Below are 16943 nucleotides of genomic sequence, written 5' to 3'. Positions count from 1 at the left end.
GATCCAGCATTGGTCTGCACACGCGGTTCATGAGATCCATGAACGCGGCTGGGGCATTGGTGAGCCCAAATGGCATCACCACGAACTCATAATGGCCATACCGGGTCCTGAAAGCAGTCTTCTGTACATCCTCATCTCTAACCCTCATCTGATGATAACCGGAGCGTAGATCGATCTTGGAGAACCAAGACGCTCCCTGAAGCTGATCAAACAAGTCATCTATCCTCGGAAGTGGGTAACGGTTCTTCACCGTTACTTTGTTCAACTCCCGATAATCAATACACATACGATGCGACCCATCCTTCTTCCTCACAAATAAGATCGGCGCTCCCCAAGGCGAACTGCTCGGCCGAATGAAACCCTTGTCTAACAGCTCCTGAAGCTGTGTAGACAACTCCTGCATCTCAGGGGGAGCAAGTCGATACGGTGCTTTGGCTATCGGAGCCGCACCAGGAACTAGGTCGATCCTGAACTCAGCCTGCCTCTCTGGAGGTATCCCCGGCAAATCCTCGGGAAACACATCCGGGTAGTCACGAACAATAGGAACATCATCAATCGTCGTCTTGCCCTTCTCCCGGGCATCCAAGACGTAAGCTACAAAACCGGCGCAACCCTGCTGAACATAGTGCCTCGCCCTTGCGGCGGAACAAAAGATCGGTCCTCGCTGGGGCCTCTCGCCCTGAATCACTATCTCTCCCCCACTGGGAGTGCGAACCCTCACTAGCTGAAGCTCACAATCAATCACCGCCCCATTGGGGCTGAGCCAATCCATGCCCACAATAACTTTATTCCCACACAGGGGAATAGGAACCAGGTCCACTGAAAACTGCTCATCAAATATCTGGAGGGAACACCCTCTATGCACTCTGCCGACCCTCACGGTCCTATCATCTGCTATCTCAACCTCCAGTGGGCAATCCATCTCCTCGGGAGCTCTGCTAAATCTCTTGCTAAGCGCAAGTGATACAAATGATCGGGTAGCCCCCGAATCGAACAATACCAAAGCAGAAATGCCGTTCATAGAGAACGACCCTAAATAGAACATATCATCAAGTAATATTCAAACGATATAATAACAATTAAAGATGAAGGAAAGATTCTTACCCGTCACCACATCAGGAATCGCTCGCGCCTCCTCTGCTGTCATCTGAAATGCCCTGCTCTTCGCCACTGGCGCATCAGCTCGGCCCTGCCGGCCATCCGTAATCCTCAAGGTGGCAGGGGCAGGTGCAACCACCTTCCCTGCTGCAGCTAAACTGGGACACTGGGACCTTTTATGTCCCCTCTGATTGCACTGAAAGCAAATCAGATCTGATGTTGTAACCGTAGTAGCAGGGGCCGTACAATCCCTACTCAAATGCTCAGTCTGACCGCACTTGTAGCAGCCAGAACTCCCTGCCTTGCACGCCCCCTCGTGCAATCTCCCACACTTGCCACACCGACCGTGGCTCTGCTGACCCCTAGACCTGTGATCTGAAACCTTGGGCTTTTTGCCCACACTGCCTGAACCCGAAACCGCCTCCGGTTTCCTCTTCTTCTCCATCTCGAGATCAATCTCCCTCTCTCTAGCTCTGGCAATCATGTCGTCCAGCGTTTTACAACTGGACCGGCTCACAAACATGCGGATGTCACTCCGCAACATCTCATGATAACGGGCCTTCTTCATCTCCTCATCGGCTGCATACTGAGGAACAAGAAGGGCCCTCTCCCTAAACTTGGCGGTGATCTCTGCCACTGTCTCTGTAGTCTGGGTAAGGTCCTGAAACTCCCTAGCTAACTGTTGCACCTCAATGACTGGTGCAAACTCCGCCCTGAACCTGGTAGAGAAATCAGCCCAGGTCATGGCATCCAATGCCGCATCATCCCCGATGGCATGTCCGGCCTCCTCCCACCAATCCCGTGCCCTGTCCTTCAGAAGACAGGACGCCAATCTGACCTTGTCCCCCTCGGGACACCTGCTAGTGCGGAAAGCGTTGCCCACATCCGCCAACCATCTAGTACTCGCTATGGGGTCCCGCGCCCCATGATAGTCTGGAGCCCCGCATGCCCTGAACTCCCTGAACGTAAGTGTGCGCGACCCCATCACGGCCGCCATCTCAGCACGGAAAGTACTCAATCTCTCATCCATCAGCTCTAAAATACCCTCCTTGATCGAACCGAAGATCACAGGAGTCTGCTCCAGTATGATGCGGGTAACCTCAGAAGAAAGGAACTCTCTAGTCTGCTCATCCATCTACCCGACCTCCGGGCCTGATCCCGATCCTGATCCCCCTCCGGCATCTGAGCTGCCGACTGCTGGTCTCGGACGCAAAACTACCATTCTGAAACATTTCATAACAACATCAGAACACTGAAATATCTCAAGGGATCATGATACTACTACTAGCTTCCTGGTCTTGTCTTGGCCTTCCTTGATTCGAGTACGGATCCTCTGCTTTCAGTAGTACGGGCCCATACTACCTTCCACATCTATCCGTACTTTCCTCAAGAACTACCTTGACTCCACCAAGTCACTTCTACTACTGCCATTCTCTGCTACTCTCATCCTAGGCTTGCCCTAGGGAAACCTCAAGCTCAACACGACTGGTCCTCAGCTACTGTAGGTCTCCTCATAATGCCAGCTAGCCACCACCTAAACACCATCACATGTGATGAGGATCATATAATCCTTCAAGTAAAAGATCCGTCCCTACAACGGTTGGACTCAAACAAGAGCTGCGCAATAGGGCCAATTCCAGCACTCTGGGATTATTAAAACCTGATCACATGTGGTGTGACGTGTTCACCTAATGGCTAACTCCCACTACTCAGAACCCCACCAAGCACGAAGCAAGCAGCATTCGGACAAGGGAAACAGACTCAGGCAAAACTATTCTTATAACAAGAAACTGCACTAGCATAGGATGCTAAGCTCGTACTATCAGGCATAACCTAAACAGGCTATCCTACTGCTGTCTACTCAATTCTAGCATGCAATACTCATAAATCTGTAATACATAAACAGGCACATAAGGCATTCTCCTAGATCCTTAGCCCTATACTAGCATGCTGTTCTACTGAAACTGAAACTGAACAAATAACTTGTATGGGTAATTTGGGAGTACTTACTTGAGCTCGGCTGACCGCATGCACACACCTCTATCTTGTTAAAAACAATTCTTTCTTTCTAAGTGCTTTCAAAATTCTTTTTGTAGAACATTTTTATTTTACTAAAATCTTTTTTTTCCTTAGTTTGAGTTCAGATACACCCGGAAGTGTATCCGAATCCCTCAAACCAGGGCTCTGATACCAACTTGAAACGACCCAAAAACACGACCCAAAAATTTTCGTTTTTCAATATAATCAAAACCATAATATAAGTAACATAACATAAAACATACGCGATGTATCCCCAAAACATAATAAAATATTGTGCGGAAAACTGTATCATACTACATCAACCCAAAACATCAAGAGACATCCCCAGGATAAAAGCTATGCTGTGGTGTGTGCGATGCTGTCACCCCGAGCTCTTCCCTTTGCTTGCGGAAGTACCTGAAACCAAACTGAAACTGTAAGCACGACGCTTAGTGAGCTCCCCCAAACTACCACATACCATACAATAACATATAAACACATATTGGGCCTTGCCCACTGCATCGGGCCGAAGCCCGGAAACTGCATCGGACCGAAGTCCGGAACTGACTGGGACCTTGTCCCCTGCATCGGACCGAAGTCCGGAACTAACTGCATCGGACCGAAGTCCGGAACTGACTGGGACCTTGTCCCCTGCATCGGACCAAAGTCCGGAACTAACTGCATCGGACCGAAGTCCGGAACTGACTGGCTGAACATGGCATAGCATAACACATCAACTAGCATAACACATATACGACATGCTACATCGGGCCGTGGCCCGGAACACATAATACTTAACACATAAAACATAGCACATAAATCCTGTTCGAGCCACGAAGGCATCGAACATACTAACTACTGCATCGGACCTAAATCCGGAAGCTACTGCTAACTGAACGGGCCGGTATTGTAGCCTTAGACCCGTTCCTACTGGAAGGAAACTCACCTCGTAAGTTGGCTGCTGAGTGTGTGGCTCGGAAAGCTAATGGCGGCTGCTCCTGAATCTCCTCGGCTACAAGTCCATAAACACACTCAAACAAACACTAAACACTGCGCTTGGGGTAAAATGACTCTTTTACCCTCGGCCAAAGTCAATTATCTTTTGGGCTGACTCGCCGAGTTGGGCCACCCAACTCGCCGAGTCCCACTCTCACTTTTCACTTTTACTCACTGCTACTCGTCGAGTCTGGCATCGACTCGACGAGTACCCTCTTGATCCAAGAACTTAGACAATCTTCATCCGACTCGCCGAGCCGGATGAACAAACTCGACGAGTTGTTCTTGATCTTTAAGAAGATTGCCTTGGACTCGCCGAGTTGATGAACAACTCGCCGAGTCCCTCCATCACTGAGTTCACCCTCAACTCGTTGAGTCCACTCTCTAGCTCACTGGGTTCACTCGACACTGGTAAAAATGAAGGAATCGGGAACTCGCGACCCAACTTGCCGAGTCGTTCTTCCGACTCGCCGAGTTGCCGCCATGCAACTGATTTTTACTTGATTTTGTTTGAATCCAATGTATACAATTGATAGATCTGAGTCCAATAAGCTGATTTACCACGTCAAGTTTCCAACTTTACGTGTACAACCTCATGAATAAGGGAAATAAGGCTAAAAGATGCATAAAATGGGTAGATCTATGGTTATCATGCAATATAACTCCAAAAAGATAGTAGATCTGGGCTCTACAACACCCCAATGTTCAGATCCATAGATATTTCGACTCAATAAGACGTTCATGCAAGTGTAAGGCTTGGAACAAGCATCAACTAGCTCTTAGGAGAGCTCTAATGGAAGTTTAAAGCATATAACAAGATGGAACTCCGAAAATACCTCAATTAACTCTGATTTGGCCTTGGATCTTTGCACTACAACACTTCTCCTTGCTTCTTCCTTCTTCTCCTTCTTCACACCTTCACAAAATGGCACCAAAACACATATAAGCTCTTCAAGGGAGGATTAGGGTTCTCTCAATGCGTTCTCAGGGTGAGGGAGGCGAGAATGGGGGCTATAAGGTGGTTTAAATAGTGGGCAACCCGGGGAATTTAGGGTTTCACCCAGACAGATGGACTCGCCGAGTCCCCGGCTCACGCGTGCCCTTAGGCACGACCCTACTCGGCGAGTCAGGCTAGAACTCGCCGAGTCCCTCTTGAAAAACTCACTATAATTACCAATAAATCAACATACCGGGAACGGGTCGTTACAGAAGGCAACCCAAAAGGATCATGCTCATTATCAGATCAAGTACATACCAAATATAGTTATGAGCTTAAACACTTAATCCAACACTTGATCCTTTGTAGGATCTCTGGCACAAAACATTAGGAAGTGATAATGATCACATGCCTTAATGTGTTTTATTGATTTTAATTTGAGGTTACATAGATTGTGAAGTAATACGGGTACAAGACTAATGCTAGGGCTAATCGTATGTATTGTGTGCTAGATACATGTGTTAGTTATAGTCTATTGTAAGTAACAAGAAATCTGATAATTATGAGATCCTCCGGAATCAACATATAGATTTTATTTGACTTGATATTTCGGGTTTTTTCTCTAGTTAAGATGACTCTCCGTTGAGAATGGGTCGTGTGTTGACTAGTTCTCCACATGTGAGAAAAATAAAGAAAATATAACCGTTACAAATTTAGAAATATTAGTGGTAATAATTAGGATCCTGAGATATGTTTAAGGATCCTAAGGCTTGAGGATCATGCTCCTAACATGAATATTATGTGGAATTTATTAAAAATGAAAAAAAAATAACCATAAAATGTCATGTTGAAAAGAAAATTTAAAGTTTAAAATAACCATAAAATGACATGTGAGAAAATGAATAATAGTATGACATGTAATAAAAAAGATCTTTATTTATTAGAGTAGATTTTAATTAATAAACATATATACCACCTATCTATCCCACCCCAACCACTCATCCCACCCTTGAACTCTCCTTATGAAAACCATTGGACCAACATAACAGCCTACCACAACCACTATATTTGTCTTTAACAAGCCATCAACACTGCTATAGTTCATGAAAGAACAATTGGCAGTGTGATGAACAGATTTAGGAGTGTGGTGAACCACAACAACAAAGAGAAAGAAACTCACAACTCCTCCCTTCTCTTCACCCTCTTCATCTCTAACGTCGGAGAATGAGAAGGTGCAAGAGTTTAATGATGGTGAGATGAGAAGGAAAGGCGGAGAAAGTTTCATTGGCGGTTACAGTTGTAGTGGTAAGAGAGAAAGAAAGCAGCCGTTGAATATATGATCAGAGATAGAGATGCAGTGGTGACAGGAGAAGAAAGGGAGGTGGCGGAAGAATGAGTGGTGACAAAGTTTTAGTAGTGGTGTCTGTCGATGGAGGTAGTCGTCGGAGGGGTTGGGGTTGTCGAAACGGAAGAGATATGGAGGTGGGCCTGTAAATGAAGATTGTAAATGAAGATGAGAGGAATGAGATTAGTTTGTAATAATTTAGACTCTTTAGTTTATTAACCCAACCCAAGAGTTTTTCTCCATTATAATGTTGTCTGGATCTTTTAACTGACGTTCCCTTCTATAAGATTCACTGATTTACAAAAATAATTTATAAATATAAATTCGACAAACATTTTTCCAAAATAGAAACTACTAAATCCAGAATAATTACGCTGTATTAGCTTGTACACCATGCTACAACGTTTGTACAAATACCCTTTAACCACTTCACTTCTCCTCTGAAACATACCCCAAAAAACTAAACTAAACTCCAAAAATCCATAATACGATTCCTTTATTTAAAGAAAAACAAAAATATAACAAACAAAATGGTGTCTCCTACAATTATTCATCATCATCATCATCAAATTTCATCCATCAAAAATTGAGTCACTCGATAGGATCTTGATTCCCCAAAGGTATAAAAGTTCTCGTGCTATGATGATTATTCGATCTCATTTTTGATATCTGTAAATCATTCACATCATTTCCTGCAACTTTTTGAGTGGGTTTCGTCTTTCCATCACCTGGTTTTGATGGGGTTTTAGTTTTATGAGGGGGAAGAACATGTTGCAAGAATCGATTAATCATTTCATAACTTGTAAACGTAATCACAGCTGATGGAGTTGTTCTTAATAGATTTGTAGCACACCCCCTATAAAACCCAGCCACACCATCTTTTCGGAAAACTTTCTTCACACAATCCACCACACCCGCGTAATGATTTTCCGTATTCCGAACTTGCCCTTGCTCTTGCAGTCTCGATCGAATCACCTACCAGACCCATAATTGTAATTTTAACAACCACATTGTAGGGGTAATTTAGTCATTTTCAGGAATAATAAAATTAGTGGAAGTGAAGTCACCTCATGTGGGTAGGTCATTAAAGAGGCGAGTACTTTCGACATTGATGAGGCGATTGCGAGTTTCCCAGGGCTAAGTTCGTTAGTAGTTGTATGATCTGACAACTTGAAAAAACACAAGATCAGAATTACTTAAAGAACATGTACAACTTTTAATGCATGATGTACACACAACTCATATAATGAGAGAGATAAAGTCTTGATTACCCCTATCTGCCAAGTACAATTTTATCTTTTCATAGGCTGGAAACTGTATAGCAACATGACTTATGCCAGCTAGAGAAGGTAGAAGTCCACTGTAAAATAATAAAACACAAATTAGTTAAAGAAAAATGGTGAAAATATTATTTTTTAATGAAAGTACAACTTTGAAAGCATACCTGTACAACCCTCTAAAGCCTTCCTCATGAACTATTCGCCTCAAGGCTGAAGATATGCTTGTATAAGGAACTACACCCACTCTCATTCCTTGAGTCTAAAACAGAATACAGAAAGAACGATTTAATATGATAGCAATAAACTTTATTTTTTATTTAAAATAAAAGTATGATGTTATTAATTTATAAAAATAAAAATAGAAAAAGAAAATACTTGGAGTCGAGTCTTTACGACCCACAATGGATTTGTGGTGATTGCAGTGGCGGCTCCGGCACCAGAAGCGGCTATCATGTTTGCGCCGAAAGTAAGGTGGCCCATGCCGTCACCTTAAAAAAGATGATTTGAAAATTAAATATAAAATAAAATAAAAGATTTTTTTTTATTTATTGAAATATATAAAATATTTTATATAGTAACCAACCATGTGAATCGAGAAGCTCTTTGAGTTGCCCGTATACGGCGAAATAAACCTATATGAAAAAAAAAAAAAAAAAAATGTTTATGTCAAGATATAATGAAAAGTAAACAAATTACAAATTTACAAAATAATTACACAATTTGTTTTAAGCACATTGTAAATGTACTTTTTCAAATAACTTTTATCCGTAAAGAAGCATGATATATTTTTAATTATAGAAAAAAGAAGCATTATATTTCTCTAATTTGCATTGTCTAACATTTATTAATTCTTAACTAAAGTGAACTAGCTTTGATTATAATCACTACGTTTTATTTATATTTTATTTATTCAAAAATTTGACAAATAGATCAATAACTATAAAATATTTTCTATGTCAGTTTGTAGTTACAAATGTTGAAATTTTTGGAAAAATGAAAATACTTTCCAAGACAAAATAGATTTTTTTTTTTTTTTTTTTTTTTTTTTGGATTTAGTAATTTAGCTCAATTTCATTATCTCATATGTAAAATACATTAGATTACACGAAATCTTTTCTAAATTTATAATATTATAATAATCGTTACAGATTAGTCTTCTTAATTAACATATGCAATTTAACATACATTTACCAAACTTTAAATACATACACAACGTACCAAAATTTCACACCAATTAAACAATTCTAAAACATACGAAAGAACTTTATACAAAAACTCACGATAATAGAACAAAACATCACAGTAATTACACAATTCTAAAACTTGATTACTACTTTTTCATATATAAAATTATAAAAACACAATAAAAAAAGGTGATTTTGGTTAAGTAATAGTAATACTCACAGCCCAATTTGGAAGTAATGCAGCCAATGTTGGAGAAAGTCCCCTATATAATCCCCTCAATCCTTCATTTCTTATAATGTTTTGGAAGCTTGTTACAATAACACTCCCTAATCAACATCAATTACAAAAAGAAAATATATTTTTTCATTATAACTGAGTGACATATGAAGAATAAAAGAAGCAATTCAATGGAAAAATTGTAACTTAAATTGGGGAAACAAGAATGCGATGTATTAAGAGTTTAACAAAGTATAAACAATATGTTAACAAAATTATTAAAAGAGATGAAATTACCTTTATTTCGAGGAGCATCAGGGAGGCCATAAACTTGCAGTCTTGTCTTGATCACATCTAATGGACTCATGAGAGTGGCAGCGATAGCACCTGTATTATATAAATATATGATGTAACCATTATACCTAACACACTATGATATTTAAAGCGATTAATGGAAGAAAAATCGTTTTCACATGTAAATTTCATTCGAATATTACTGAAAAGTGAATTCTATTACTAAAATTATCAAATACAATGACATGGAGGAAGAACAGTGGTTTGTAAAGATTGCGACATGGGAAAATGACATTTGTAGAGTTTGATGAATACTTTCTAAAATTTAAAACCCTTTTCGATTGGATTTGAAGATGAGGTGTATAAAGATGGATTTGATTCAACAATGCTGAAATTGAAGTTCTAAATTTTGTTTCCTTGTTGGAAATAGGAAATGGAAGTGTGAAACGAAGCAATTAGAAAAACCCTAGATTTTTTTCACGCGAAGAATTAAAATTGGGAATTGAACATTTAGATCTCAAATTGAAAGAATCTATACCTGCAGAGGCACCGGAAACGGCATCGTAGATGATATCCTTACCGTTCCGTGGCTCCCCGACCGTCATACTCCAACAAGGAAGATCAAAATGAAGTTTCTTCTAAAACCCACAAGAACAAACTTGATTTTACTTGGGGTTTTTTCGAAAATCACGAACACCCAACTGGAATTGAATCCAAATCTGGAACAAAACCCAGTATTTATATGAGTTCGATCTTGTGGAAGAGTAAAAGGAACATTAACGAGGACGTATTTGACACTTTTTGTTGAAGAAGAAGAGGCGAACGAGGACTCTTGTGGCCGTGTTTGGAGGGATCTTGGTGCAAGGAATTAGTAAAAATTGATGCGTAATGTCATTACTCTCACTTTCTTTCGATCTCGAATTGGAAAGTGGCGACTTTTATTTTTGTCCAAACGCATCAAATTGCGTTTGTAAGCCTCCTGAAAAAACTATAACCTAAAATTGCTTTACCCTTTTGATGTTATTTAATACTTGTTCTACCACAATCTGAATTTGTATGGTCGAGTTGTGTCCTTTCAAACAAAGATTGATATGAAAGATGTTACTTGAAATTAAGTATTTCGTTTTTAGTGTTAAAAACAAGATATTTGTGAAGTTTTTATATTCTTTACCATGTATCAACATTTTCTTTATGATACTCATAAAAAGTAGACAAAATTGCAAAAATGGTCCCTGTGGTTTGCATTTTTTCAGGAAAAAAGTCCAAACCACGAGTTTTTTGGTTTTGTGGTCCTTTTGGACTGGTTTGTTTGTGAGAATGGTCCCTATACTTAACACCCGTTAAATTCCATCCGTTAACCCCCTCATGTGCCTTGCACGTGAGGGTATTTCTGTCCTTTTACTTATAGGGACCATTTTTGCATATGGAAAAATAAAACATCCTATATAAATCGTTTTCTTTTCCCAGCTTCTTCCCCAACAAATCTTCTTCCCCAACGTTCTTAACTGTTCTTCCCCAACGACTATTATCTTCCATTTCTCCTTTCCTGACTTGCAATCGAACAATGGTGGTTTGTTTTTGTGGAAAGCTTGCTTTGGTGAAAACGTCTTGGACACCACTGAATCCCGGCAGGAGGTTTTATGCTTGCCCTACTAAGGATTCTGTTTGTGGGTTTATCGGGTGGGTTGACCCACCTATTTGTGCTAGGAGTAAAACCATCATACCTGGTCTTCTAAGAAACATAAATACATTGGAGGAAAGATGTAATGGGCTGGTAAGAAGTATCAACATGTTACAGGAACAGTGCAATGGACTTTTGAGCAGGAACAACATGTTGGAGGCAAGGTGTGATGCATTGAAGGATGAAGGTTTCAAGCTGAAGATGTATTTATGTGCAAGTTGGTTTATGTTTGTGATTGTTATCTTTAGTACTTGGTCTATGTAAGGGATAGGGTTAGGCAAATGTGGGGATTTTTGTTGATCAAGTGATGCAGGGTAAAAATGGTATAATTTTGTTGTAATTTGACTTCATCATGTTTGTAATGAATTCCAAAATGTGTATCAGTTGTGTTCAAAATGTGTATCAGTTGTTAGATATAAGCACATAAATAGAACCAAAATGTAACAAAAGTACATTACCAAAATACATGTCATAAATTTACCAAAATGAACATTCCATTAACCACATGAGTGGAACCAAAAACCATTACCAAGTTAAGCATACAAGTGTCTGTGCACCATACATAACCACATCATCAAACCATAACTAAAGTTTTCAAAAACAAACAGTTTTTAACAACAAGAAACTAAATAGTCATTGCACCACAACAAATAACCACAATCACTTCTTAGATTGATTCCCTCCTTGCCCTTTACAGGTCCTAGAGTTGTGTCCTTTATTCTTGCATTTGCTACAAGTAACACTAACATGTTTCCTTGATAGCTTCTGCACTCCATCATTTCTTGGCCCTTGGGAATTTTCTCCTTGCATCTCATTGACTCCATCACCTTCACTTGCCTTCTGCCTTTTGCTTAACCTTTCACCCTCACTTTGTCTTCTTTTTTTCTTAGGCCTTCCCACCTGAGTGTGATGTGGAGGAGGGATTAGCTTTGTTGGACAATTACTTTTAGGCCACATGGGTCTCCCTTTAATTGGTTCCACCTTAAATGAATAAGCTTTTTGCCATGTCTCTAGCCAATACACCTTGTGTACCCACTTGTAAATGTCAAGCTCAGCCTCAGGGTCTTTGCTCATTTCATTCAGAGTTGCAATTGCATGCCTGCAACGTATTCCCATTAATTCCCACTTTCTGCAAGTACAGGTTTGGTTCCTAACATCCACCACATGTTGATCTTGCAATGCTGCAGTGACTTGATACTTGTTTGCCCCATTCCACCTAGCAATATATTGTGATGCACTTTTTTTCCTTGCATCTAGGATGTCTGTTGCTGTAGGTGTTAGTGGACCTTTAGCCTTCTTCATTGCCTTCATGACATTGCATATCCTCTTCATTAGATACTCCCTAATGAACTCTAAACATGAAATTACAGGTTTGTCCCTGCCTTTCTCTATCTTCCCATTAAACACTTCACACATGTTTGAAATCAACACATCAGAAACAGCTCTTCCTGCACATTACAATAACATACAATTAATGCTGATAAATAACTGAAACACATAATCTTTACCATATGCAAACATATACAATTACCTGAGAAATGACTCCTTGCCCAATGTACAGGAGGAATTTGCTTCAACCATTGACATGCCTCCTTATCATACTCACTAAACTCTTTCATCAAATGTTCAAACTCAGGAATGGTGGTTGCTGATGCACACCTCCATAAATGGTCCCTGTACTCAGTTTGCCCCCACTTCTTTCTCATATTGTCATGAATATGTCTAATACAATACCTATGCTCAGCATTGGGAAACAATTGATCAACTGCAATTTGTAATCCCTACATGACTCAACATACAATAATTAGAATTAATTTCTTGGTAAAAAAACACAATCTAAATGATCAATTGATGAGTTTTAATTTACCTTTTGCCTGTCACTTATGAAAGTATAGTTTGAGTTGCTCCCAAGCTCCAAGTCATCCCCAAGGTTTTCTAAAAACCACTTCCAGCTAGCTGTGTTTTCAGACTCAACAATTGCATAGGCTAAGGGATAAATTCCATTGTTGGAATCCAGACCAACTGCTGTAAGAACCTGACCAGGGAATGGGCCTTTCATGAAGGCACCATCCAAACCTACTAAGTCTCTAAGACATGCTTTGAAACCTTTTTTCAGTGGACCCAAGCATACATAAATCCTTCTAAACTGCCTTGTTGGGGATGCAGGGTTGCCATTAGGACACACATCTATTTTGACTGTTGTGTCTGGGTTTGTAGCTTGAAGTTCAAGAGCATAGTCCCTCAACAACTCAAACTGTTTTGTGTAGTCCCCAGTTACATGCTTTCTTGCCATATCTTTTGCCCTAAACACCTTATCCATTGAAATACCCACCTGGTAGGTCTTTTGAAAGTGATCTTGTATGGCTCTCAAAGGAATCTTCGGATCTGCCTCAACTTGATCTATGATTTTCTTGCAGATTAAAGAAGCAGTACAAGCTCTGAGTTTTCTTGTTTGTAAGCATGTATGAGTTTGGTTTAAGGTCCTTATAAACCAATCAGATTCGGGGTTTGACCTAGATGCATGTATATACCAACCACATGTTTCTTTTTGTGTCTTTACTTCTTTGCCCTTGCTTTTTGAAGTGGTAGGTTTAGTCCCCACTTGACCTTTATTGATGATAGGTACAACTCCTCTGCACTGTGCCCTAAGCCTTTGACTGTCATTTTTTTTAAAGAATAGATTCCTTCTTGTTTCTAGTGCGTGCACATCAATTAACTCCTTTAATTCTTTTTTACTTTTAAACTTTTGCCCCACTGAGAATGACTGTATATGTACTGACCCAAAGTTGCACCTTTTTTCTTTTCCCAAATTTCTTATGAGAGCTCTTCTTTCTCTGTCTTGGTCTGATCCTTCATCCAATGATTCGAACTCCTCATTGTTGATCACTTCCATATCTTCAGGTTCATGACCATCATTAATACATGCTCCTTCAACATCACTTTCAACATTTACAAAGAAGTCTGCCATGTCCACATCAACATCTTCTATATTGTTCTCCTCATCCATTATGTCATCCACTTTATCTTCATTTTCTGATTGTTTCCCATCATGATCATCACCTTCATCCTTTTCATACTCTTCATCACTCTCTTCAGATTCAACATCCCCTTCATACTCTTCAACATACTCATCACTTCCATTTAAATTTTCCATAAGGTTGTCAAAAAGTTCATTATATTGTTCATCATCATTAATGGGTGGGGTGTTGTAGCATCCATCAATCATCTCATCCTCATTAGTGTTTTCCTTCTCTTTTAAATCATCAATATCCTCTAAATTAAGCCTCTTGCTACAAGAACCTTCCTCTCTTTTTGAATTCCCAACTCTACCCCTTCTATACTCTGGAGAGAATGCATCAGTTTTACTCCCAAAAAGAATCAAAGACATGTACTCACCAATTGGTTCATCATTGACATGGTTCATATTTCTCAATGGAGATTCTACATGAACTTCAGCCTCATATTTAGCCCCTTGATCATCATTTTCTGGTAATTCCTCAATGACAACTTTACCCTTTGCATTTGGAGACATGAAGTATGTGAGTAGATTTGTCTTCCCATGTTCTGTGTACACTTCAATCAACTTGTTATTTTGAATAAATTTAGAAAGATTGATAACATCCTGATCATTCCCTAAAGCTCTAAGACCAAATTGAAAGTCACCATTGGGTATCCTGAAATGGTAGTATATCACTGGGGATTCAACACTCAATTCAATCATCCGTGGGTCTGGGTAACCTAGGTCAAGCATTATGGCATCAAGTTCATGTACAGAAAACTCATCTATGTCCACATAATCAACATAACGCACTTCACCTCCAGTATACTTTATGTCAGGTAACTTAGTAAACTTCCCACCATGATGAAGCTTAATACTAAACCATGTGGGTGCACCCGCTACAAGTCAAAATTGTACATGATAACAAAGTCAAAATTTGGCGGATTTTAGTATAAATCAAGGGTAAAATGAAAAATAGGAATGTTTAAGAAAACAGAGCAACTTACCATATAAGGATGATACGTCGACAACTTCATTTTTTGGTCTGATTTGCCACATTACGTACACCATTTCGACTTTAAAGTATGACCTTGTCTCCTTTTGCTTCGATTAGGTTCTTTCGATAACGATTTTTTTTTTGCAGGTTTAATGGAGCAGAAGGAAGAAGGAGGGAGGTGGGGAGTTGACGGGTGTTTGGGATTGTAAATGAGGGATAAAAGGTAGAAGGAAGTGTTGTCCCTATAAGTAAAAGGACAGAAATACCCTCATGTGCAAGGCACATGAGGGGGTTAACGGATTTCTTTTAACGGGTGTTAAGTATAGGGACCATTCTCACAAACAAACCAGTCCAAAAGGACCAAAAAACCAAAAAACTCGTGGTTTGGACTTTTTTCCTGAAAAAATGCAAACCACAGGGACCATTTTTGCAATTTTGTCTAAAAAGTATCACGTTTGTTTTGGTCATTTTATTAAATGGCTATTATTTTCGTAAAAAAAAAAATAACATTATTACTTGCGGAAAAGAAATTGAATTTATTTTTAACAATACAAAAACCTTGAAGTTAATAAAAAGGGGGAAAAATTCATTTCGAAGTTGTTCTTTCTCATACGAAACCAACCAAAGAAGGTGTGTATAAGTGTATTAGTGTTCTTATTCTATGCACCATTTTTTTTTTTGAAAAGATGAGTTGTGAGTTTGCAAAGAGGAACCTACTGAGCTTGAGAGTTATGCACAACATTGTGAAGGGTGATTGTCGCAACGGGAAAGATAGAGAGGTGTTTGTATAATTGTATTATCCTAAAGCGGAAAGAGGGCCGACCCAAATTGAGTTTGCGGGTTTATCACTTATGCATGATTTTTTTGGGCTGGAGCGAAAGAAAAAGATAAGATCTGTAAAAAATATAATTTTCACAAAAATCCATTACTCTATATAAAAAAGTACTTCTAATAGTTTTATATGCAAAATCACTAGTATCATTATTACAACAAGCTAAAATCCAGTTAAAAATACATGCAAATGAAAAACTACATAACAAAATTGTTATTTATTGTCATAGCTAACAAAATGAGGAATAAAATGATAGTTGACATATCACTTATTCACAAGCTATGAAATAATACAACAAATACAATAGAAAGTGCACTTTTTGTAGAGTTGGTTGTCCATTTGCCTAATTTAGATAGGAAGCCATTTCACACTTCATAATAGTACATTTTCATTTATACGATGGGTTATTTGATAAATTGGTCATTAAAAATAAGACCAATCTATCCTAATAAATAAAGATAATTTTGTCAAATCTCAACTTCTTATTGAATTTGATACATGTTATTTTCTTAGAATTTTAAATTTATTTTTTTTCCACTTGTTAATTTTTTATTTTTTTTTCATTTTTTATTTAACTTCCACCTATTAAATATCACCTCATAGGAATTAACGTGAATTAATGTATATATAAACCTTCCATTTGTTAATTCTTATTTCTATTTAATGAATTCCATTTGTGAATTTATATTAATTAGTTTTATTAGTATAGATTAATTAAGACAAATTACATAAATGACCATTGTGGTTTATTCTATTTATAGTATTTATTTTGAAAGTTTACTTTAAAAAATACTTAATTTTTACACATTCATATTTAGCATGATTTTTTAAAACATGATAATAATTTTTTATTAGTATAGATTGAATTACTTATTCATCATTTCATTTATATTTGTTTCAAAACTTTACTTTAGAAAAATACTTAATGTATATACCTTATATTTAACTTTTTTAATCAACCCGTATAATATACGGTCTCACACCTAGTTATAAATAAACATTAAAACCAAATTACATTTTCAATTAAAAGAACAATTTATAACCCAACGCCTATTGAGTTTCGAT

The 16943-nt window shown here is 38.6% G+C and overlaps 2 protein-coding genes across 2 annotated transcripts; both read right to left on the bottom strand.

The window, feature by feature from the left end:
* Positions 1-6750: 6750 nt before the first annotated feature.
* Positions 6751-10392, bottom strand: LOC145011853 (nicotinamide adenine dinucleotide transporter 1, chloroplastic-like). Its single transcript, XM_078970599.1, has 9 exons — positions 9909-10392; positions 9374-9463; positions 9080-9186; positions 8259-8307; positions 8051-8163; positions 7840-7934; positions 7667-7755; positions 7463-7557; positions 6751-7370 (listed from the first exon to the last, which is right to left on the bottom strand). The coding sequence occupies exons 1-9, from the start codon at positions 9973-9975 to the stop codon at positions 6987-6989; spliced, it is 1089 nt and encodes a 362-aa protein (XP_078826725.1). The 5' UTR covers positions 9976-10392; the 3' UTR covers positions 6751-6986.
* Positions 10393-11711: 1319 nt separating this feature from the next.
* LOC145009600 (uncharacterized) lies at positions 11712-15120 on the bottom strand. The gene is made up of 4 exons (XM_078968265.1): positions 15057-15120; positions 12919-14948; positions 12583-12832; positions 11712-12499 (listed from the first exon to the last, which is right to left on the bottom strand). Exons 1-4 carry the CDS (start codon positions 15118-15120, stop codon positions 11712-11714), a joined length of 3132 nt encoding a protein of 1043 aa, XP_078824391.1.
* Between the last annotated feature and the right edge of the window lie 1823 nt (positions 15121-16943).

This window comes from Lactuca saligna, chromosome 8, assembly GCF_052625555.1.
Source record: "Lactuca saligna cultivar CGN05327 chromosome 8, ASM5262555v1, whole genome shotgun sequence".
In the NCBI taxonomy this organism is placed as follows: domain Eukaryota; kingdom Viridiplantae; phylum Streptophyta; class Magnoliopsida; order Asterales; family Asteraceae; genus Lactuca; species Lactuca saligna.
The sequence above is the reverse complement of the archived record's forward strand: the minus strand, read 5'-3'. Positions and strand labels throughout refer to the sequence as shown.

What these genes read in the sequence shown, in the direction of transcription:
- LOC145011853 (XM_078970599.1), bottom strand. Translation starts at nt 9,975, where the DNA reads ATGACGGTCGGGGAGCCACGGAACGGTAAGGATATCATCTACGATGCC. An exon ending in TGATGCTCCTCGAAATAAAG is followed by an intron (nt 9,187 to 9,373) that starts GTAATTTCATCT and finishes GATGTTGATTAG; the next exon opens with GGAGTGTTATTGTAACAAGC. An exon ending in CATTACTTCCAAATTGGGCT is followed by an intron (nt 8,308 to 9,079) that starts GTGAGTATTACT and finishes TTTTTCATATAG; the next exon opens with GTTTATTTCGCCGTATACGG.
- LOC145009600 (XM_078968265.1), bottom strand. Translation starts at nt 15,120, where the DNA reads ATGGTGTACGTAATGTGGCAAATCAGACCAAAAAATGAAGTTGTCGAC. An exon ending in CGACGTATCATCCTTATATG is followed by an intron (nt 14,949 to 15,056) that starts GTAAGTTGCTCT and finishes TTTGACTTGTAG; the next exon opens with CGGGTGCACCCACATGGTTT. An exon ending in GGCAAGGAGTCATTTCTCAG is followed by an intron (nt 12,500 to 12,582) that starts GTAATTGTATAT and finishes TGTAATGTGCAG; the next exon opens with GAAGAGCTGTTTCTGATGTG.